This window comes from Moschus berezovskii, chromosome X, assembly GCF_049115385.1.
Source record: "Moschus berezovskii isolate FMDL1 chromosome X, NW_MosBer_1.0, whole genome shotgun sequence".
NCBI lineage: Eukaryota > Metazoa > Chordata > Mammalia > Artiodactyla > Moschidae > Moschus > Moschus berezovskii.
Genome location: NC_142488.1, coordinates 144868191 through 144893036, shown reverse-complemented (window position 1 = coordinate 144893036; position 24846 = coordinate 144868191). Strand labels below are relative to the sequence as shown.

General features: G+C 48.7%; 1 protein-coding gene across 16 annotated transcripts in view; it reads right to left on the bottom strand.

Annotated features, from left to right (window-relative positions):
- Positions 1-24846, bottom strand: part of ZNF185 (zinc finger protein 185 with LIM domain) — a 66883-nt gene that overhangs the window by 20836 nt on the left and 21201 nt on the right. For 9 of the 16 annotated variants that reach the window (XM_055437818.2, XM_055437801.2, XM_055437808.2 and 6 more), the window contains 6 exons: positions 22519-22605; positions 19269-19373; positions 17486-17584; positions 15017-15112; positions 14131-14220; positions 7869-8063 (listed from right to left, as the gene is read on the bottom strand). In XM_055437818.2, coding sequence (XP_055293793.2) covers positions 7869-8063; positions 14131-14220; positions 15017-15112; positions 17486-17584; positions 19269-19373; positions 22519-22605 — 672 coding nt within the window. The remainder of the gene's footprint in view (positions 1-7868; positions 8064-14130; positions 14221-15016; positions 15113-17485; positions 17585-19268; positions 19374-22518; positions 22606-24846) is intronic. The other 7 variants (XM_055437815.2, XM_055437816.2, XM_055437817.2 and 4 more) reach the window with 3 other exon arrangements.

Sequence of the window (24846 nt, the reverse complement as noted above, 5' to 3'; positions counted from 1 at the left end):
GTCACAAACCTCCATCCATAGTTCTTAAGGCACTCTATCAGATCTAATCCCTTGAATCTATTTATCACTTCCACTGTATAATCATAAGGAATTTGATTTAGGTCATACCTGAATAGTCTAGTGGCTTTCCCTACTTTCTTCAATTTAAGTCTGAATTTGCCAATAAAGAGTTCATGATCTGAGCCACAGTCCACTCCCAGTCTTGTTTTTGCTGACTGTATAGAGCTTCTCCATCTTTGGTTGCAAAGAATATAATCAATCTGATTTCAGTATTGACCATCTGGTGATGTACATGTGTAGAGTCTTCTCTTGAGTTGTTGGAAGAGGGTGTTTGCCATGACCAGTGCATTCTCTTGGCAAAACTCTGTTAGCCTTTGCCCTGTTTCATTTTGTACTCCAAGGCCAAATTTACCTGTTACTCCAGGTATCTCTTGCCTTCCTACTTTTGCATTACAGCCCCCTGTGATGAAAAGGATACCTTTTGGGAGTGTTAGTTCTAGAAGGTCTTGTAGGTCTTCTGAGAACTGTTCAACTTCAGCTTCTTTAGCATTACTGGTTGGGGCATAGACTTGGATTACTGTGATATTATCGTTTGCCTTGAAAACGAACAGAGATCATTCTGTCATTTTTGAGACTGCACCCAAGTACTGCATTTCGGACTCTTTTGTTGACTATGATGGCTACCCCATTTCTTCTAAGGAATTCCTGCCCACAGTAGTAGGTATAATGGTCATCTGAGTGAAATTCACCCATTTCAGTCCATTTTAGCTTGCTGATTCCTAAAATGCCGATGGAGACAGGGACCAAGACCATCCACATGGAAAAGAAATGCAAAAAAGCAAAATGGCTGTCTGAGGAGGCCTTACAAATAGTTGTGAAAAGAAGAGAAGCGAAAAGCAAAGGAGAAAAGGAAAGATATAAACATCTGAATGCAGAGTTCCAAAGAATAGCAAGGAGAGATAAGAAAGGCTTCTTCAGTGATCAATGCAAAGAAATAGAGGAAAACAACAGACTGGGAAAGACAAGAAATCTCTTCAAGAAAATTAGAGATTCCAAGGGAACATTTCATGCAAAGATGGGCTCGATAAAGGACAGAAATGGTATGGACCTAACAGAAGCAGATGATATTAAGAAGAGGTGGCAAGAATACACAGAAGAACTGTACAAAAAAGATCTTCACGACCAAGATAGTCACGATAACATGATCACTGACCTAGAACCAGACATCTTGGAATGTGAAGTCAAGTGGGCCTTAGAAAGCATCACTACGAACAAAGCTAGTGGAGGTGATGGAATTCCAGTTGAGCTATTTCAAATCTTGAAAGATGATGCTGTGAAAGTGCTGCACTCAATACGCCAGCAAATTTGGAAAACTCAGCAGTGGCCACAGGACTGAAAAAGGTCAGTCTTCATTCCAATCCCAAAGAAAGGCAATGCCAAAGAATGCTCAAACTACCGCACAATTACACTCATCTCACACACTAGTAAAGTCATGCTCAAAATTCTCCAAGCCAGGCTTCAGCAATATGTGAACCGTGAACTCCCAGATGTTCAAGCAGGTTTTAGAAAAGGCAGAGGCACCAGAGATCAAATTGCCAACATCTGCTGGATCATGGAGAAAGCAAAAGAGTTCCAGAAAAACATCTATTTCTGCTTCATTGACAATGCCAAAGACTTTGACTGTGTGGATCACAATTAACTGTGGATAATTCTGAAAGAGATGGGAATACCAGACCACCTCACCTGCCTCTTGAGAAACCTGTATGCAGGTCAGGAAGCAACAGTTAGAACTGGACATGGAACAACAGACTGGTTCCAAATAGGATAAGGAGTACATCAAGGCTGTATATTGTCACCTTGCTTATTTAACTTATATGCAGAGTGCATCATGAGGAACGCTGGGCTGGAAGAAGCTCAAGCTGGAATCAAGATTGCTGGGAGAAATATCAATAACCTCAGATATGCAGATGGCACTACCCTTATGGCAGAAAGTGAAGAGGAACTCAAAAGCCTCTTGATGAAAGTGAAAGAGGAGAGTGAAAAGGTTGGCTTGAAGCTCAACATTCAGAAAACAAAGATCATGGCATCTGGTCCCATCGCTTCATGGGAAATAGATGGAAAAACAGTGGAAACAGTGTCAGACTTTATTTTTGGGGGCTCCAAAATCACTGCAGATGCTGATTGCAGCCAGGAAATTAAAAGATGCTTACTCCTTGGAAGGAAAGTTATGACCAACCTTGATAGTATATTAAAAAGCAGAGACATTACTTTGCCAACCAAGGTCCGTCTAGTCAAGGCTATGGTTTTTCCCATGGTCATGTATGGATGTGAAAGTTGGACTGTGAAGAAAGCTGATCGCCGAAGAATTGATGCTTTTGAACTGTGGTGCTGGAGAAGACTCTTGAGAGTCCCTTGGACTGCAAGGAGATCGAACCAGTCCATTCTAAAGGAGATCAATCCTGGGTGTTCATTGGAAAGACTGATGCTAAAGCTGAAACTGCAATACTTTGGCCACCTCATGCGACGAGTTGACTCACTGGAAAAGACTCTGATGCTAGGAAAGGTTGGGGGCGGGAGGAGAAGGGGACGACAGAGAATGAGATGGCTGGATGGCATCACCGACTCTGTGGACATGGGTTTGAGTTAACTCCGGGAGTTGGTGATGGACAGGGAGGCCTGGTGTGCTGTGATTCATGGGGTCGCGGAGAGTCGGACACGACTGAGCGACTGAACTGAACTGAACTGAACTGAAAATGCCAATGTTCACTCTTGCCATCTCCTGTTTGACCGCTTCTAATTTACCTTGATTCATGGACCCAACATTCCAGTTTCCTATGCAATGTTGCTCTTCACAGCATTGGACTTTACTTCCATCACCAACCACATCCATAACTGGGCATTGTTTTCGTTTTGGCTCCATCTCTTCATTCTTTCTGGAGTTATGTCTGCATTCTTCTCCAGTCGCATATTGGTCACCTACTGACCTGGGGAGTTCATCTTTCAGTGTCCTATCTTTTTGCCTTTTCATACTGTTCATGGGATTCTCAAGGAGAGAATACTGAAGTGGTTTGCCATTCCCTCCTCCAGTGGACCATGTTTTGTCAGAACTGTCCACCATGACCCGTCCGTCTTGGGTGGCCCTGTACGGCATGGCTCATAGTTTCATTGAATTAGACAAGGCTGTGATCCATGTGGGCTTCCCTGGTGGCTCAGAGGTTAAAGCGTCTGCCTCCAATGCAGGAGACCCGGGTTCGATCCCTGGGTCGGGAAGATCCCCTGGAGAAGGAAATGGTAACCCACTCCAGTATTCTTGCCTGGAGAATCCCATGGACGGAGAAGCCTGGTAGGCTACAGTCCACCGGGTCGCAAAGAGTCAGACACGACTGAGCAACGGAACAGAATGGAACGAACGTGGTCCATGTGATCAGTTTGATTCATTTTCTGTGGTTGAGTTTTTCATTCTCTCTGCCCTCTGATGGATAAGGATAAGAGGCTTATGGAAGCTTCCTGTTGGGAGAGACTGACTGTGGGGGAAACTGGGTCTTGTTCTGATGGGTGGGGCCATGGTCAGTAAATCTTTAATCCAATTTTCTGTTGCTGGGTGGGACTGTGTTTCCTCCCTGTTGTTTGACCTGAGACCAAACTATGGTGGAGATAATGAAGATAATTATAAAATATAAAAATTAAAGCTTGCTAAACTGATGGAAAAACAATCTCCCACAGCCTGAGATTTTACCCTTGGCAGTGACTGTCCTCTGGTCCTCTTCTGCTGGGCCATACCAACTGTCCCTATGTGAAATTATATGCAACCCACACATAAGAATTCTCTATTCTGTCTCAGCTCTTAACTACTCTAACTTGGCCAATTCAGACATTCTAAGATGTTGATTGGATGTTTTCTATCCTCCATCCAACTCTCCCTCACAAATTGGCTGTTACTGTTGCCTGTGTCCTCGCAGTTCTCACTCTGCCCTCTTCTGTGCTTCTTGGAATCCCAGGATGGTCGAGCCTCATCCACTAGAAGGTGCATAGATTACCTTTCCTTCTGACATATGTCCAGGCTGGGGCTGAGGAATTGATTGTTACTTGAGACTATGAGGAGTAAGCGATGCTTAATTCCCTGGCCCACACACTCAAAAGGCCACATTTTCTGATAAACCTAGTCTGTTGAGATACCATGCCAGTGACTGGACCCAAAGACTGGAAATGGAGAATCATTTTGATCTGTAAAGAGGGCTTGTCCACAGCCACACCTGGAAGCCAGAGCCTTGCCTCAGGTGCCCTTGTCTGTTGACCCGTTTGAGACTGCTTCCTTGGTTGGTATGTCTGTGAAGTGGGCATTTGTTCAGATGGCTCCAGGAAGTGCAGTGGCAACTTGGAGAGTTGCCCCACCACATGAGCCAGGAGGGGTCACATACTCCACCTAGCCACATTCTTTCTGACTTGACACTTCCCTCTTCCTCATTGCTCCCCAAATTCTGGGTTCATTATTCTTATTAAACAGTTCTGTCTCCATCTCCACAGCTGCTATCCTAGTCAGGGCCCCATCATCTCTTACCTGGAGCACTGGAACAACTTCCAAGCTCTTCTCCCTTCCTGTACCTGCCCATTTCAAGTCCATTCTTTTCATTGACACCATAGAGATAGCTGTAAAGCACAAATCTGACCACATCAATCATCTGCTTAAAACTTTTCTGGCTCTGTAGGTGGGAATGGAAAATGCTGCAGCTGCTGTGGAAAAACAGTACAGTGGTTCCTAAAAAAAACTTAAATATAAAGTTATCATATGATCCAGCAATTTCATCTCTGAGTATATACCCAAAAGGACTGAAAGCAGGATCTTGAAAATATATTTGTACACCCATATTTACTGCAGCACTATTCACAATAGCCAAAAGGTGGAAACAACCCAAGTGTCCACTGACAGATGAACAGACAAACAAAAAGCAGTATGTCCACATTATGGAATATTATTCAGTCTTAAAAAGGAAGAAAATTCTGATATGCTACACTGATGAACCTTTAAGACATTAAGACTAAGAGAAAGATGCTAGTTACCAAAGGACAGATGCTGTATGATTCCGCTTCTATGAGGTATCTATAGTAGTAAATTTATAGAGGCAAAAAGTAGGATGGTAAGTGCCAGGGGCTGGGAGTAGAGGGCATGGGGAGCTGTTGTCTAATGGAAAAGTTCTGGACATTAGCTGCACAACACTATGAATGTACTAAATGCCACTTAACTGCATACTTTAAAATGGTTAAGATGGTAATTTTTATGTTATGTGTATTTTATAACAATTTAAAAAGAAATCTTCTCGGCTCTTTGTCCTCTACAGAAAGTCCAAGTCCTATGGCATAAGGTTCTGACCCTTGTAATCACAGTTTTTGTCCTTTATTGGATTGATGTAGTGTGCAGTGTGCTGGCATCTCTAAGACCACCCTCAGGGTCAATGATTCACTAGAACTCCCAGGACTCAGCATATAGTCATCCTCATTATGACCTTATCACATCTCTGCACATCAACCCCGACTAACCTCACCAGCCGTCAGCTAGTTCCTATCAAACCTTGGGGCCATCACTACACACAGTTGCTCAAACGTGAAATCTCAGGAGCAGCCTTGGCTACCACTTTCCTTCACCTTTACCTTTGATAAGGCAACTTGTCTGCTATCTCTTGGCTGGGAAAACAGCCTCTTGACTGGTCTCCTCCCTTGTGTTGCTGTATATCCACCCTGCTTGTCATGTCTGGTCTTTAGACTCTCTTTTGCAAAACCTGTCAGTGGCGCCTGGGACCCTCAGAAGGTGGGTCATGCTCATCAGTCTAGGAGTAGGTGCCTGCCCAGCACTCATCACTTCCCACCAAGCCAACCATTAACTCTTCCTTCACTGCAGCCACCCTGAGTCTATATTTCTGTCACAAATGTATCTATCTTTCTGGCAAAGTCTTCCAGCTTCAACCTCATCCCATCTATAAAGAAAGACTCTCCTGACATCCACCGTAACTCCCCCTGCCAAAAGCCCGATCACCTCCTCCTTTACCTACATGTTGCATTTTTTACACCCTGTCTAACCAGAAAGCACACTGAGTACTGTGGCGCAAACTCCAAAGTTGTTCATTCAGTATCTTGGTCTGGGCCTCTATAAGGCCTGGAGTCAAAGATGGGCAAAAGGAATCAAAGACCAGTTGGATATTCTTTAAGAAAACCTGTTACATCTAACACGTGAGCCTGGCACTAAAAATATCCTATTTAAGTATGGAACCTCCATGTATAAGAACCCCAGTATCATGAAGATTGTTGTTCAGTCTCTCAGTCATGTCCAACTCTTTGCAACCCCGTGGAGTGCAGCATGCCAGGCTTCCCTGTCCTTCATTATCTCCCGGAGTTTGTTCAAACTCATGTCCATTGAGTCGGTGATGCCATCCAACCATCTCATCCTCTGTCACCTCCTTCTGCTCCTGCCCTCAATCTTTCCCAGTATCAGGGTCTTTTCCAATGAGTCAGCTCTTTGCAACAGGTGGTCAAAGTACTGGAGTTTCAGCTTCAGCATCAGTCCTTCCAATTAATATTCAGGACTGATTTCCTTTAGGATGGACTGGTTTGATCTCCTTGCTATCCAAGGGACTCTCAAGAGGCTTCTCCAGCACCACAGTTTGAAAGCATCAATTCTTCAGCACTCAGCCTTCTTTATGGTCCAGATCTCACATCCATACATGAATATTGGAAAAATCATAACCATGGACCTTCATCAGCAAAGCAATGTCTCTGCTTTTTAATACACTGTGTAGCTTTTCTTCCAAGGAGCAAGTGTTTTTTAATTTCATGGCTGCAGTCACCATCCATAGTGATTCTGGAGCTCAGGGAAAATAAAATCTGCCACTGTTTTCATTTTTTACCTATCTATTTGCCATGAAGTGATGGGATTGGATGCCGTGATCTTAGTTTTTTCAGTGTTGAGCTTTAAGTTTTTATTTTATCTGTCTCTGCAATAGGAGCCACAGCTACTGTTCCCTGTTTCCTTGGTTGGTGAAACACTCTAGCATTTCCCTTCTAGCATTTCTCTCTTGCTTTGATCTGCAGAAGTGATAAGTCCTTTAATTTGCTCTCCATGAAATTTCCAAGCAATGCAAACCTATATTGTTTCAACCATCTGTCAGCACATCCATAAGCTTTATAGGGCACGAATGTAATGTTCAGCCAGGCAGATGCCATCAGGAAAGCCTTGACTTGAACACCTCACACCCACACCACAAGGTCACCTCTAGTGACAATTACACCTGCCCTGTCACTCGTGCATACCACACACCAACACATCGCCAACCATAATCCCACCCCCACCTTTACTGTCAGTATCAGGACAACTCTCTAATATGCTTGCACTCTCCCGTTTTCTCCCTGTCACTGTGACCTTCTCTCTCTGCTTCACCTTGTTGTACTCTTTCACAGTCTCCCTTTCCGCCATCCTTTCTAATTTTCTGTCAGAGCCTTTTTACACACATATATAGCCCTCATCTTACCTGGGACCACCCTCACCCCGACCTGTGGTGTTCCTATACTCTGGGAGACCTCCTTCCTCCTCCACACACAAGAAATTAGTCAGGGTTTCTTAACTCTGGGAACAGATGACTGCCCCCATCACAGGCTCTATCTCAGTTCCTTCTGCCATAGGAAGCCCCTTGACACTGTTCCATGCCCGGGACTCACCGTTCTAACTGCATTTACCAGGCAGGAACCTGAGTATCTAGGTTGTGCAATGTGCCAGGCACTGGCATGGATGTGGGGCAAAAGTGGGTCCTACCTTGGTCATGGCCCCTGACAAAACTCCAGTTCAGGCAGGCTATCAGGAGCCCAGCACAGAGTAGCCTTACCTGTTGGCCGGGCTGTCCACTTCCAGGCGCTGCTCAGGATTTCTGGGACTGCTCTGCTCCGAGGTGCTGGGGTCTGTGCACTGCTGGGTGGGTGCAGCTGGGTCTCCTTGATCATCTTGCAGGACTCCAGGCCTCCCCTGCCATGTCTCTCCCACCTTGGTGACCACATTCTTCTCCTCAAAAACAACCAAGGTGCTGAAGAAGAATGAGTCCTGGGTCATCCACTGCACATCCATATCCCCTCCTGTGACCATAGCAGGCTCCTCTCCCAGAGGGGGCGGGGAAGGAGCCTGGCATGGCCCCCACCTCAGGGAACGCTCATGTCCTCCTCAGGAGGACCCCAGCACCGCTGCTCCCCTCCAGCTGACAAAGGCTGTCCCTGTATAAGATGAAGCCTGAGCCCAGATGCTTTTACCACCCTCTGAATCCAGCAAGGAGGCAGTGGCCTCCCAGCTGTCCTCATTATCAAGTTCTTTGGGAGATCTTCCATCCTTCCTGGCCTGACATCACACCTATACTTGCACATCCCTCCCATTACCATCCCCATCCTGGCATGCTTCCAAGGGCCTTGTTCTCATCATTGGTGCCTCCTCCACATCCTGTGTGATGGTGCTCGTGCCTGATGGCCTCAGGCACAAAAGATGTCATACACCCACTAGGCCAGTGGCCAAGACTGAGTCAGGTTATTGAGAACATGAGCCTAGCATTCCAGAAAATGACTATCTAGTTCACCATCACCTTGATCCTGGTCCATCCTGAACTCAACGCTGCCAATCAGCAGCCTGCCTCCAATTGCTAGTAGGGCTATATTAGGGCAAGAAGATCATACCACCAGCTACCTCCAGCCTTGGGACTCTTTATTCATGGAAGTTAATTGCATAGTAGGCAGACTCACTGCATTCAAGCTGGAATAACAAAAGGAGTGGAATTCATAACTTTTGGAGAGTATGCTCTTCTCCAATAGTGCCACTCCCTTAGCCAGCAGAATACCCTGACACACTCATCCCACCTTTGCCTATGACATATAGGCTTGAGTCAACGACAAACCAAAAAGGCCTAAAGAGCATGTTTCCTGACTCTGGAACCCTTGAGCTAGCTTTCAGTTCAGTCTCACAGTCATGTCTGACTCTTTGCGACCCATGGACTGCAGCACACCAGGCTTCCCTGTCTATCACCAACTCCCAGAGCTTGCTCAAACTCATGTCCATCAAGTCGATGATGCCATCCAACCATTTCATCCTCTGCCATCCTCTTCTCCTGCCTTCAGTCTTTCCCAACATCAGGGTCTTTTCCAATGAGTCAGTTCTTCATATCAGGTGACCAAAGTATTGGAGCCTCAGATTCAGCATCAGTCCTTCCAGTGAATATTCAGGACTGATTTCCTTCAGGATTGGCTGGTTTGATCTCCTTGCAGTCCAAGGGACTCTTAAGCGTCTTCTCCAATGCCATAGTTCAAAAGCATCAATTCTTCAGCACTCAGCTTTATCTATAGTCCAACTCACATCCATACGTGACTACTGGAGAAACCATAGCTTTGACTAGAAGGACCTTTGTCGGCAAAGTAATGTCTCTGCTTTTAATATGCTGTCTAGGTTGGTCTTAGCTTTTCTTCCAAGGAGCAAGCATCTTTTCATTTCATGGCTGCAGTCACCATCTGCAGTGATTTTGGAGGCCAAAAAACAGTGTCTCACTGTTTCCATTGTTTCCCCATCTATTTGCCATGAAGTGATGGGACTGGATACCATGATCTTAGTTTTTTGAATGTTGAGTTTTAAGCCAGCTTTTTCACTCTCCTCTTTCACTTTTATCAAGAAGCTCTTTAGTTCTCAGTATTCTTGCCTTGAGAACCCCATGAGCTAACTTTACTTAATCAGAGTCCTGTACCAACCCATGGCTCCAGTAGAATTATGATAACAGAAGTTATCCTCACCAAGTTTGTGAATAAAGCCAAGATTCTCAGCAAAGATCAATTTGAATGTCCACTGTGACATAGGGACAAGTAGATGAATAAAGCTGCTTTGCCCTAGGCCTCAGAGCAGAGTCACTACAATTATAGAAGGTATAACCCGCCTGACCCATGAAAAATAAATTTTAGTAAAACAGTTACAAGAAGTCTTGCTGAGCAATATAACAACCCAGAAGTCCTCCTGGCACCTCATAAATTGCCTAGAAGTCAAATGTTTAGAGATAGTAAAGGTATTATAATACTTTTGGCTGTAACTAGATAAAAAATCTGGAAGCCTAGTCCAGCTACTGCCAACCGTGGACACAGTCATGTTCTTCACATAGAAGACAACAGCTCCTTCCACTCTTGTGGAACCTCCATAAGACTCTGCCAATGATTGACAGTAGCTGTCCACAGTGAATACATGTGCTTAAAGTTCACCTGTTTCTAATGCAGAGAGAACATAAATCTGAAAAGCCCAGACTTGCAACACAGAGGAAAACAGCATATGCTTTAGATGTAAAGTCTAATGACAAAAATTTAACGGGGAAGGGGTGAGCGACTCTGTGTCTCATTAAATGAAGTCAGGCCAATAAACCTGGAAAAGAGGAGCAGGGGCCAGCATTCCGCATGTCCTTAAATAGTTCTGGTGGAAAGAGGTATTCGTCTGGGGCTGGTTATTTAGCTTTAACTTTTAATAAAACGAGACTCCAACATGTATGTAGTACTTTGTGCCAGGAAATTACCTACACACAAAACCATTTAACCCTCACAACAGCCCTGCGTGGTAGGATGTATTTTTGCCACTATTCTACAGGTAAGGAAACTGAGGGACAGAGCTTACATTAGAGCCCAGGCACAGTAGTACATGCTCACTACACTATACCACCTCTTCCTGTACCTGTCATGTACTGTGATGAAGCAAAACCAAAGTCAGATTAGCGCAGTTCTTCAACTTTGGGACAAAGGCACTGCTGTGCAGACTGGACCACCCAACCGGTTCACCTCCCTCCTTGACCTCTTGATAATGACGTCCTCTCCCCACGGAGCCCCAGCACCCTGAGTTGGCAGGTCCGCCCAGGGTCCCTCGGGGTGGAAGGGTCGAGCCGCCCTCCCCTCGTGTCCATAGGTCCTGGCCGCGGCTAGCTCTGAAGACCAGCGTCTGGCGTCCAGAGACCACCAGGGCAGCTCGCCAAACAACCCCTTTGGATCTTTGCTGGCACCCAGCTCCCTTCCTCTCTCCCGCCTCCGCCTGCACCGTGGTGATGATGCACTCGGGTTCAGGGGGCCTGCGTCAGCTCTAGGCCGGTGGGACCACCCAGATCCTCCAGGCCGTCGAGGGATGGGCAGCGAGAGCCCAAAGCTCCCAAGATGGGAGGTCAGGCAGAATTGTGATGCTCGCGCGCCATCTGGCGGCGTTTGCGGGAACCGCGCCAAGGCTTCTCTCGCCCAGGGTAGTCATTTCGAACCGTGGACTGTCGCATTTCCCGATAAGCACCGCGACGCGAGTACACGGCCGCAGGAAATGTCAGCGCACGCAGGCGCACAGGATCTGGACGTATACGCTCACTCCCTCCCACATCCCCCCGCGGGGCACGCACGCGCAGGCGCACGCGGGAAGGCCTCTCGCTGGCCTAGAGCCGAAGGTGTGCAGGTGTGCGCATGTGCAGGCCCATACGTTCTGCGCCAACTGCTCGGATACCTGCAGCGACGGTTGTGTGTGCGCCGTTTTTTCTTCAAAGCCCGTATCTTCTGACTCCGTAGAGATCAACTTTAGGACAGCGTTTGTCGATCTCGCCGTTATTGAAATTTTGAACTGGATAACTGATGGGAGCTGTCCTGTGCCCTGTCGGCCATTGGGCAGCATCCCTGGTCTCCACCTACTACTTGCCAGTAACACCCTTTCCCATTTGTGGCAATCAACAGTGTCTCCAAACATTGCCAAGCGGTTGGAGGTGGAGGAAATGCTCCGGGTTCAGAACCAGTACCCTAGAACAATTAAGTCTAAATCTCTGCATGGGTTCTGGATACTTAAAAAAACAAACAAAAACTTCCCAGGTGGTTATCAAGTGCAGCCAGAGTTGTGATACACTGATCAATAAAGTTTGTTTTGAGTTTGCAAACTTTTAAGCAGAGTAAAGTAGTTGCAAACCTTGGTTCTAGAGTTAACCATGTGAAAGTGTTAGTCACTCAATCATGTCCGACTGTTTGAGACCACATGGACTATAGCCTGCCAGGCTTTTCTGTCCATGAAATTTTCCAGGCAAGAATACTGGAATGGGTTGCCATTCCCTTCTCCAGGGTGTCTTCCAGACCCAAGAATTGAACCTGGGTCTCCTGCATTGCAGGCAGATTCTTTACACTGAGCCACAAGGGAAGCCCAGAGTTAGCCGTATCTGAGCTCTAACCGTAGCTCTGCTCTTTACAGGAGCCCTCTGTTTCCTCCACTGTCAAATTGCATAGCAAGAAGCAAGATCCTTCCCTAGGTTTGAGGAATATTACATAAGATAATGGATAATTCAAGCTGATGTCTAAACCCCACCCCAGACGTGTGCCACTGTGTCCGAGGAGAGCTCACCAATACGCTACAAAATAACCACACTTTTCCAGCTCTAGCACATGTGCCCTAGGCATACAGTCCATACAAAGCCCACAGGGGCTTTTTCAATTCTGGCACATGTGCCCTTGATGTGCAGGTGTGTCCTCAAGTAACCTTAGGCATCCAGGAGTCCAGTGAGGGTTCATAAATATTCTATACATACATACATCTATACACACATATATTGTTATAACAGACAATTATGGGAAAGAATGTGATAGAATCTGTTGTTAGGCAACTTCCAACTGTCAATCAAGACTGTCAGTCCATGCTGGCCTAGGTGAATATGTAAAAGCCCTTTGTCTTGAAAAAACCCTGTACTTCATCATTCTGTTGCCAGTGCCTCTCTTGGCTTGGCCCATGTCTCAGTTGAGGTGTTCTTTCTGTTTTTTCCTTAATAAACTTTCTTTTGCCTTGGGTAAGACCTCAGATTCTTCTTTGGTTCCTTACCAAGAACCGAGACCCACAGGAGGGTCCTCTTTAACCCTTCCCAAATCTGGTAACAGGTGTCAGTTTTTGTTTTCACTCTGTTAACTTTCAGTGCAATTCAAAACAAAAAAATTCACATAATAGGGCCTCATACCTTAGAGATCTGTTGCCCACCCAACCCCCAGCATCGTGGTTTATGTAGGGGTGACAAATGTAAAAAAAAGTAGCTGTAATGAGGTGTGACGTTGCAGGAATTCACTCACTTTTTAAACACCTAAATCAGACCATGTCCCTCTCTGGCTTAAAAATTGAAATAAGATGCAGTCTCCCTCTCATGGCTTACCGGGGCCCAGTTCCATCTTTGATCCCCCTCACCAGGTTGGCTCCAGCTACTCGATGCTTTGGAACCTGCTAAGTGTGTTCCCACGTCAGTGTTTTTTAGTTTGTTTCCCCATCTCCAGTTCTTTTCTCCTTGCTCTTCCTACAGTTGTTGGTTCCTTCTCCTTAGAGGAGCTCTCCTGAGTCATCGCCCTACTCCACTCATCTAAATAGTACCCTCCTCACCACCATTACTCTCTTATCTTAGCAACCTGGTTCTTTATTTCAGAGCACTGTTCTTCCCAGGAGTCACAGCGATGTGACTTCTAGTCCTTTGTTCTTCATTATAATTAGGTGCAAAGCTCACAGTTGTGGAGAGGACTGTATGAGAAACTAAGTACAGGTCTGTGCACACAGGAGGTTCCCCAAAGTGAAGTAGCTGTTGTGATTATTGATATCTGATACTAAAAGGCCAGTCAGCCCATGCCTACTGTGACAAACCTGTTCCACACTCAGCTACATACAGTGCCAGGTAAATACCAGGTTGTTTGGAGCCTTATGTATATACTGTTCCCTTTGCTTGGAGAATTCCTATTCACCTTTCAAAATTCAGATCAAAATAATCTGTTGCACAAGGCTGTGTTCGGCCCCACTTCCCCTATTCCAGTCTGGGCTGGGATTTGTCTGTGTGCTCCAACCTCCAGGACAAGGCAGGTGCCATCCAAGTGAGTGCTGACCGAAAGAGTGGGTGACTTCCTGATTATGGAAGACTTCCTGGCTAGATGCAACAAGGTGTACTGGGAGGCTCTGTGGCCTCGGAGGCACAGGCCAGAGGTGTGTAGCTGGAGCTTCAGCCCTTGCCATGTCCCTTTGGCTAGTAGGTATCACTAATCTCACCTTCCCAGCCAAGGGCTAATGCATACCTGAGCTGCATCTCTCCACCACAGAAGCACTGTTGGCTGATGCCTTACCCTTTTGGATTTGTCTCCATATCCTCCAGGTCTGCCAGGCTGTTGCTCTTCCTGTTGGCCAGGATAGCAGAGGCCGAAATGGCATCAGAGCTGAGGGAGGAAGCACACAGGCCTGCTGAAGCCTCAGACTAAAGAATACTGGGGGCCCGGGTCTTCCCTTTCCTGGCTGCATTCTCACAGGAAAGGGGGACCTACGTGTGCCAATAAAGGCTCCTGTGAGTTAGAGCATCCTGTGAGCCCTGGCTGTGGCCTTAAAACCCCGGTTCAAGACTAAGCACTGGTCATGACCAGATTGGACTCCCTAGGGAAGTGTCCTGCTAGTTTTGGGTTCCAGCATCTTTGCATGACTTACATTTCCTGGGGCTCTGTGGAAATCCAGAAATATCTTTACTTACTAAATGCTCCACAAATCCATAGCAAAATGGCTTCTCTCCACTGGTGGATTGGTAGATCAAATAGGGCAGAGAAGTGTGCAGCCTGGGAATGTACAACCTCTTCCCATTGCACCTTTGCACCTCCCCAGCCACCTCCAAAGGCTCCCTGAGACTGAGCCCTCTACTGGCTGTCCCTGGGATTCTTCCCCTTGACTCCTCCAGAGCAGGGTCTCTTTCTAAGCTCCACCTCCAAATGTGTTCTTCCCTGCCACCTCAGCTTGAGTCCCTGTGGCTATGTGCTAAGTTGTCTGGGTCACCTGACTTATCACCTGTACCTCCTCTCCCACTGCTCCCGGTGGGTGGGTTAACCTCCATGTCAGGGCCCCTTCTAGGCTTCCCTGTCCTGTGGTGATTGCCTGATGTGAAGATGTCATAGAGCTGAGAAGTGCGAGGGGGAACCTGAGGTGCCAGAGGCAAAGAGGTTGATCATTGGGCAGTTGGCCCACCCTTACCTGGTGGTTGTTGGTGCAGGCTTGCGAGGTTGTGAGTTGGCACTGGGCACCTCCTGATCATCCAGGCGAGGGGTGAAGCCAGGAAGGGAGCACGGCCTGTGGAAGGAGGCCAAGCCTGGTCTTGGTTCAGGATTTTTTGTCTTTATGTCTACTTTCCCCAAGAGAGTGCCTTTTGAAATGGGGTGATAACTGTGTCTGCCTCATACGTTTTCTGAGAACAGTGTGTGTGCGAGTATGCTAAGTCGCCCAGTCAGTCTGACTCTTTGCGACCCCATGGGCTGCAGCACGCCAAGCCTCCCTCAGTTCAGTTCAGGTCACTCACTCAGTCGTGTCTGACTCTCTGTGACCCCATGAACTGCAGCATGCCAGGCTTCCCTGTCCATCACCTACTCCCGGAGCTTGCTCAAACTCATGTCCATCAAGTAGGTGATGCCATCCAACCATCTCATCCTCTGTCATCCCCTTCTCCTGCCTTCACTCTTTCCCAGCATCACCCTGTCCCTCACCATCTCCTGAAGTTTGCCCAATTTCATGTCCATTGCATTAGTGATGCCATCCAGCCATCTCATCTTCTGATGCCCTCTTCTCCTTCTGCCCTCAATGTTTCTCCTTCTGCCCTCAATCTTTCCCAGCATCAGGCTCTTTTCTAATGAGTTGGCTGTTCACATCAGGTGACCGAAATATTGGAGCTTCAGCTTCAGCATCACTCTGGGCCCTAACATGTGCTAAAATGCTCCTGTGATTATTACTGGGCCCTGTGGCTATCTGTAGAAGCAGCAACTGTTTGCAGTCTGTCTGTGCCCGTCAATTTGATACAGATTCAGTGGGTGCTATCTTATGCAGCCTTCCCAGGTGTAGGCTGAGTTTTCTGTCTCTGCATGAATCACAGCACTCCGCAAAGTCAGGGCGCATGGAGCACCTGGTCACCTGTAGTAGCCTGCACACTCCACCTTGTGTTTATTCCCAAATCCACCATAATCACTGACTTCAATTATTAAGTAAACTCAGGAAAGTGAATTGCAAAGGAGAGTGCTTTTTTGTTCATGGCAAACAACTTTTTCTTTGGAAAGTTCATAAAAGTAAGTCTCTTAACAGTCATTGTCAAAATAACTATAGAAGAGACAGTGTAAAACACTGCATTAAAAGTCATAAAAATCTAGAAGATTCTTCAGATAATTCTGCAAGTTAATATGAGGTTCAGCTTCATTTTAAGGAAACTGAAAACAGAAATCAAAGACTTCAACTTGTCACGGGGCATGCACAAGAAGGATGATCTGGATAAATATCCGAAGATGAAGTAATCAAGAACCAAGTCCAGTAATGTTGGACCAGAGAATGGTGTCAAACTGCAAGACCATACTGGCCAGCACCATGACACTGGCTGCGGGTGTGGGGCTCTTGCACAGCCCTCCCCACCAGGGGAAGCTCAGAGAACCAAGGCCCTGGCCCCATGGGCTTTCCTGGCACCAGAGGCCCCAGCCTGCCATCCTCTTCCAGGTGGGCTTGTGCTCCTGATTTGGAAGTGGGGGTCAGGGTTCAGGCATCAGTTGCAAACTAGTAACCGTAGGGAGGGCAGGGGGTTCCCAGTGGGCTCGGACAAGTAGGGGCAGCTGAGAGGGCCAGTTGGGAAAGCAGAGGAGTCCCTCCTCGGACAGACTGCTGTAGGGCAGGGGTGCTGGCTGGCAAGTGCTTTAGTGGCTCTCTGTAAGCATCACTTTTGCTATTCCTCTCTGGCCATCTGCTCTGAACCATGAGGGCTCTAGTACAGCTTGGAGCTGAACTATCTCCGCAACATCTGCACAGCTGGACTTTTCCCCCCAGGAAGAGTTATGCTTGGTTTGGAACCACTTGGGGACAGGTGGGACCTTGCCACTCCACAAGTCACCTGAGAAAATGGGCCCTGACTTCATCCAAATCCAAGAAATCAGAGCCCAGGTGGATACACTCGTCTCCCACTTTTTCTCTCTGGGCCACTGCTCTTCCATTCACTGAACCTGAGAACAGAGCTGGCCAGCGGAGGAAGGTGGGGCTAGGGAGGAGGCTTTGGGGCTTCTGGAAGGGAATGGAAAAAGCAGAGATGAAGGACTTCCTTCTAGCTTGCCCTTAGAGTTCAGCTAAGAATCAAGAAGGCAGTGATTCACCCATCATTCTCTCCTTCCCACAGATCAACCTAGCTCCCCATGTCTACCTTGTGCCTACTTGGGAGGAACTTGAGAGCCAGTGGAAGAGAGTAGGAGAAGAAGCAAGATTCAAGGAGAGGTAAATCTCAGGAGTGGAAAGTCCAGGGACAAAGGATGTGGTGGTGGTGGGAGTGCTGGAGATGGGAGAAGCGGTGGGCAGGACTATGGAAAATGAGCAGTGCTCTGCTCCCAGCAACCCAAGCAGCTGTGGAGGCTTGACCCTGGACTGTCACCAGGAACATGAAAGAATCAGCAACTTGGGGCCACTGGCCTCCCCAGGGTAGCTCACCCTCCTCTCCCAGAGCTGACGTCTGCTCCAACCAAGTCTTCAGCTGGGGAGCCCATGGGTTCCGATCCCATGTTGCCATCACTTGACTGTACAATTGATCTGGATGGGAAAAGAAACATTTGCTGCTTTACTGGGGTTTGATTTAATGTAAATTTGATTTGATGTAATTTAATTCAGTTCAGTTCAGTTCAGTCGCTCAGTCGTGTCCGACTCTTTGCGACCCCATGAATCACAGCACACCAGGCCTCCCTGTCCATCACCAACTCCCAGAGTCCACCCAAACCCATGTCCATTGAATCAGTGATGCCATCCAACCATCTCATCCTCTGTCGTCCCCTTCTCCTCCCGCCCTCAATCTTTCCCAGCATCAGGGTCTTTTCCAATGAGTCAGCTTTTCACATCAGGTGGCCAAAGTATTGGAGTTTAGCTTCAACATCAGTCCTTCCAATGAACACCCAGGACTGATCTCGTTTAGGATGGACTGGTTGGATCTCCTTGCAGCCCAAGGGACTCTCAAGAGTCTTCTCCAACACCACAGTTCAAAAGCATCAATTCTTCAGTGCTCAGCTTTCTTTATAGTCCAACTCTCACATCCATACATGACCACTGGAAAAATTGGCTTTAATTTAATTTTACTTAAATTAACATAAATTAATTTAATGTGCTTCCCTTGTGGCTCAGCTGGTCAAGAATCTACCTGCAATGCAGGAGACCTGGGTTCGATCCCTGAGTTGGGAAGATACCCTGGAGAAGGGAAAGGATACCCACTCCAGTATTCTGGCCTGGAGAATTCCATGGACTATATAGTCCATGAGGTTGCAAAGAGTCAGACACGACTGAGTGACCCACACTTTCAGGCTTCCTGAAAGCAGTCCTCAAGGACCAGAAGCCCAGGCCTTCAGTTGCCATCCTGTACTGCTTCAATGGAAGCCAAGATAATACCAGCACTATTTTAGCTTTCATTCCAAACGTGATGGGCTGGGAGCAAAAGTGGAGCCAAGAAACAGAGCAAGGGGGCACAATGGGAGGTGGGCGGGGGGATGACCAACAGAACAAAGGGCAAAACGGTTGGGGCCACTAATAAACCACAGAGCCCAGGGCTGAGGTTCCACAATAAGAAGATGATGGCAGGTGGACAAGCCTGTGGGCTCTTCTCCATTACCAGCTACCAGCTTCTCATTGAGGACATGCCCAACTCTCAGCCCCTGCCCACCACACCCAGGCTCCCCTAGTTAGGCTTCAGGGAGAGGTGAGCTGGATGGTTGCATGATGTTGGGCACAACCAGGCCCTCTGGACTCATCATTCGCTGCTATCATTCTTCCTCCTATCCCTGCACCCCTTCCACATCTCCCTTTGTCCACAGGCCATACTGGAAGTGCCTGTGAGATGCTCTGCAAGGGCCCACGCATCCTTTGATCACTGACTTCCCTAAATCTCCAGCTCAGTGGCCTTGCTTGCCGTGACTGTCCACAGGGTTGCTTCCCATAGAGTAAAGGCACAATGAGGTTGGGTTGAGGGCTGGGGTTGGGGTGGCCTGGCCTACAGTTTTGTCCTCCTCTAGAGTTTTGTCCAAGTGGCTCCCTGAGGGATCTTGGCAGGGGCCTACCACTCTCCAGGCTTTATGCATTCCTTCATTCATTCATTCTTTCAACAGATATTTATTGAGGACCTGCACCCCAGACACTGGGGACACAGTGAGGAATGGAACAGCCCTGGTCCCAGCTCCATCCATTGACCTTGGATGGGGGGGCCACATGGGCTCCGGTCCCTGCACTGAGTCACCTTTCAGAGTCTGCATCAGGGCTCCTGAAGGCTCCTTCACTAGTCAAGTTTCTCTTGGGCTCTATGGGGTGAGGGGCCTCTTTGTCTTTGGAACCTGAGGAAGACCTATAGTGGAAAGAAACAGAAGTTAAGCACCCACAGTTAAGTGGGGGCAGCTACCTCATCCCCAAATTCTAACTTTCTCCAAAGAGCTTAAATCCTGATAATTGGCTAATTATCAAAATCTACTAACAACTACTATTGATTGACAGTCAGACCCCATTCTCATGACTCCGCATGCATTAACTCTTCATATCAACCCCACAACATGGTCACTGATCTTATCCATGCCCACTTTCCAGATGAGCAAACTGAGGCACAGATGGCCTGGAGTGACTCGTCCCATGTTCCACAAGTAACAAGGGGAAGAGCTGAGATTTGAACCCAAGCAGTCTGGCTTCTTCAGAGTTTTGGACTATAATCTTCTATGGGGTAAAACTGATCATACCCTCTTGATTCAAACTCCCTGTATGCTCTCTGAGGTCATCAGGGAGTCTCATGGTGCCAACCCCAACAGAAACACTCCTGTCATTGTGAGCATTCAGGACCACTGACCCAGTGGGTAACTCCCACCTTTTCTCCCAGATCCATCCATCATGACTCTGTGTCACTGCTTCCTACTTGCCTTGCCACACCTTCCTTATCTCTTCCACCTATTTCTCCTCTTCTGCCCCTTAAATATTGGTGTTCCTGGCAATCCTCACCATCTGCATGCTTTGCCACTGACCTTGGTCACCTCCTCTGCTCCGATGGTGTCAACTGTCATTCTGAAGCCAATTTCATCTGCCTTTTCCCACTTCTCCATATACCCACTACTTCCTGGACTGGCCCTCAGGAAGCTCACCCTCAACATGGCCAGAAATGACCACCCTCCCCAGCTGCCTCCAGGGGAATGACCAGGCAGCCACAACCTCCACAATATGGTCTGTGCTCAGTTTGCCGGCTCCTCTCTCCTCGAGCCCCTTGACATTGTACCCCATGTAAACATCAAACTTGAACCCCATTACTTCCACTCTCATCCCTCCGCATAGAACACTGAAATCTCTTTGAGCCCTGACCTCCCTCCCAAAGCTCAACATCAAATTCTGAAAGGCCTCCTGGTAAAGTCATCATAAATAGTAATTTGTAAAGTACTAAGTATAGCATCCCTCCCTGCCCTCTACCCCTAGCCCCCACTACTGTAGTGAGTTATGGAGCAAAAAGTGTGGGGTGGGAGTCAGGCAGGCTAGGTGGGAATTGTGGATCTGCCTGCTCTCGACAATGGGACTTAGCAGTTACTGAACCATTCAGGGTCTCAGTTTTCTCATCTGTAAAATGGACACAGTGGTTGCATCTACATCCTGCATGGGGACATGGGTTTGGCTGTTTGGGGCAGAGCAGGGCTTAGTGAATTCTATTAAGAGTTTTCCCTCTTTCTTCCTTTTCTCCAACTTGACTTTCTGTTGGAAAGTGGGAGGGGGCACTCCAGGGCATCTCAATGGGCTGTTATAGCTTTGTCACTTCCAGACAAAATGCCAGAGGCACACAGTGCAGACCTTCCTCAGAGACAGCCTGGCTTCCTCCTGTATCTCTCAGGGTCACTTTGCCCTTGTTTCCCAGGTACTGGTCACCTTAAAGAAACCAGTGAAGCAGCTTCCAGTGTTTCCATATTAAAGACATTGTCACACTGGGTAATTCTCAGTTATTCCAGCAATAAATGGTACTGTGGTCCTGTTCTGGGACAGGCTCTGGGCTCTCCAGGAACTTGGGATTCTTGGGGCAGAACCATCTGTGTGTGGAAAATCGTGACTCTGTTTGGAAGACTCTCAGTGTGAGCTCAGCATGGAAAGCCCTTCACAGAAAGACACACAGGTGAAGGAGGTGCAGCAGATGGGAGACATCCTGGCTGAGACTGAACAATGCAAATGGGAAGGGCATCCCCAGCAAAGCCTGCAGCCTGCACAGCCAAGTGGGGTTGGGGAAGGCTGGAAGGCAAGGTCCAGGGAGGAGGGTATATAAGGGGAGCCAGAAGGGGGTGGATGGGCCCCATCAAGCAAGGTAGAGTTCAGGCTGCAGAGCCTAAAAGGAAGCGGGTGTTGCAGGAGGTTTCCCCAGGCCTGGCAGAGGACTACTGCTGCCCTTTAGAAATGGCACCCAGGTAGAAATATGAAGATTCTGGGATGGGGTGAGTGATAGAGGAGACCTGGCCCCAGGGAAGGGAGTAGGGACAGAAATATCTCAAACAGAATGGACGGGACTCAGTGCCTGACTAGGCCTGGGGTGTAGAGAGGGAGGAGCCAAGGAAGAGAGTCAAGGGACCCACAGATCCATCAGGAGTCATTTTGGATGTCAGTTCCTCCAGGAAGCCTTCCTTAACTACCCCCACCACCATGTGGGTGAGAGGACCTTGCTTGGAGCCCCCACTGACCCAAGGATTAGTCTGGGCATGCAGACTGGCCTCCCTCCCCAGACTTTGGCCTCATGAGGTGGGGTCCCAGTCTGTCTGCTTCACTGCAGCCTCCCAGGTGCTGGCATGGAGGCAGGTGAGTAGCTAAATGAGCAGGAGTCAGAGTGCTGCAGAGTAGCTCAGAAGTCTCCCTCCCTCTGCAGGTCTCCCCTCCCTGCTCAGATTTCCAATTGCTCCCACCTCAGCTTTGCTGGACCCATCCCCCTATCCCCCAAGCCCTGCCTGCATGTTACCTGACTGACTGCCCCCTACCTCTGAGTAAGCCTGAATCCACTGTGCTCCCTGCTGGTTGCGCACCTCCCTGAACTGCCCCCGCTCCTGAACTGTTGAGGTTGATCCAGTGACCCCGCCCCATTCCTGGTGGCCCTAGTCACACACAATGGCCTTAGTGGCCTGGGGGGGCGGGGCTCCACAAAGCCCAGCTCCCCACCCAGTACAGCTGGCTGCTCCCATCCTCAGGACCCAGCAGGGTGAGCCATCACCTCCAGGGGTTCCTGGCACATGGCTAGGTCGGCATCTCAGGCCTGACCTCACATGTGTCTGTGTCTGCCTTCCCCCACCAGGCAGACAGTCAGCAACTCCAGACAGGGGGTCCCCAGGGCGGTGTCTGTTCTCCCGTGAAACCAAGTGCTTGCTCCCAGGAGTTCTGGAGTGAAATGGGATGGGGCAAAGAATCCAGGTTGCTCATTTCTCCCACTAACCAGCCTGCAGACCTCATCACTTGCAGCCTGGCCCTGCTGCTCCCATCTCTAGAATCGTGTGTACCTCATTCCTTCCAGGTGTGGGGCCACCAGGTGGAGCCCTGCCCCAGGTGTTGTGATCTGCGGGCAGACAGTCTCCTCGCCTCTTGCACTGCAGCCAAAAGAGAGAGGTAGACAGTTGCTCGTAAGAAAGGCCTCCCCTTCTCCATCTGTGCTGGGGGTCCCAGGGTGCCCTCTCTCAGGAGCACCCAGACCTTGCCCCTCCCTTTTTTTCTCTTGTCTCCTCAGACTTGAGTCTTCTTGGTGCCACAGCTGAGCTTGGGCCACTGTCCTCCATGTCCCAGAGGAGGGGACCAAATCCCAGCCTCCTTGAGACACAGTGAGGGGCCTTCTGGGTACAGAGGTGAGCCCTGTCCATGGCCGCACTGCAGCATCTGAAGTGGCAATTTGTGAGTTCATGGGCTGATGTGAACACATGGTGAGCAAGATGCCCAGGAAACCTACACGCCGAATCTGGAGTGACAGCCAGTGAAAGGGGAGACTCAGGGCTTGAAGGTCAGAGAGCAGGTGCCCATGAGCTGGAGCCCGGGCAGGATCAGACGTTCTCACCCCTCAGAAGGTCCCTTTGAGCATTCCCTTGCTCAGAGTCTGGTTGAGAGTGACTGCACACAGCCCTCCAATTCCACTGGATTTTGTGTCCCCACTGTAGGGCCTGACAACCAGGAGGATCTGGCTGTGCTGATGGTTAGGGCTGGAGAGAATCTAGAAGGTTCTGGCTTTGTGGGGTTCCCCTTCACTCCAAATCACACCTATCAGGTCCACATTACAGCCACTCACTCTTTCTTTTGGTTGTCCCTGGCCACTGGGGTACAGGTAGGGGTGAGTCACAGGCCTGCCCTGGTGAAACTCCTGGCCCAGCAGGGAACAGGATGAGGGCCAAGTGGCATGGGTGCTGACACAAGTAACCTGTAGGGCCATGCCCAAATCAAGCCTCAAAGGCACCTGGAAAGTTACATGGAGGAGTAGCTCAGCCCAAACTCACTGGAGGGAGACAGGGGAAGGGGGTAGAGGCCGGCAGGGCTCTTAAAGACAGAGACCAGATCGACTGTGGCAAAGAAAGTCCACAAGATGTGTTTCAGGTGGGGGTGGGGATTGACATGATCAGGCACGTCAGAAAGGACACTCAGGGGTCCCAGGAGGAGGAGGAAGGGTGCGTGGGGGGCAGGATGGAGACAAGGAACCCCTGGAGGGCAGGTCAGTGAGCTGCTCATCTCTGTCCCTTCTGGACACTGAGATAATGAGAGGAAATGGAAGGGCTGCAGCGGACAGGGCTTCTCTACACACGAAAGCCCAGAGGGGTCCTGGTGCACATGGGTAGCTCTGATCTCAGCCCATCTCCATTCGTGATGACCATGAAGACAGCCTGTTGCTCCTTTGTGCCAGGTAGCAGGGACACATTCCACTTGGGGATGTCAAGGCAAGTAAAGCATACCTTCTCCCTGGCATTTCTAGTTCTGTCAGACAGGAAATAGGAACCAAGTGCCGCCCCAGCTGGCGCCTCTCCCTCAACGCTTGCCTCCTGAGCGATTTTGACTTAAAGGCTCAGCCCCCATGGGTCCTGCTATGGGTGGCATTTTGTCCCTCCTAAAAGATGTGCTGAAGCCCCTGGTATCTGTGAATGTGACCTTATTTGGAAATAGTGTCTTTGCAGAGGTAAATATTTATGATGAGATTGTACTAGAGTAGAGCAGGTGCCTTATAGAAAGGGGAGAAACACACAGAGGGAAGACAGCCATGTGATGGCAAAAGCAGAGGTCGCAGTGATGCATCTACATGCCAGGGGGTGCCAAGGACTGAAGCTGAGAGAAAGGCCTGGAACAGACTCTACTCCAGAACCTTCAGAGGAGCACACAGCCCCACTGACACCTTTCTTGATTTAGGACTTCTGGCCTCTAGAACTCTGAAAGCACTCATTTCTGTTGTTTAATCCATCCAGTTTCTGGAACCCTTTCATGGAAGCCCCAGCAAATTCAAACAGGGGCGTTCCAGCCTCTCCTCCTCTGCAGCCAGTAGCCTCACCCCTCTCCAGACCCTCAACCACCCACAGCTCTAGTTCAGTCTGAAGTGGTCGGCCAGGTTGAGAGCTGCTGGAGGCCGGAAGCTCTTATCCAGTGAGGCCGCAGCTGCATGTTGGAATGCAAGTGGCCTATGCCAAAGGACTCATTCAGCTAAAAGAGGGAGAGAAGTCAGGGAGGGAGGACAGAGGAGCGCCTTCTCGGCTGCCCATGGTGGCATTTCCCTCTCAAACCAACAGGGGGCAATATTGGCCTTTTCATTTGATGATGGACTTCCCTGGTGGCTCAGACAGTAAAGCGACTGCCTACAATGCAGG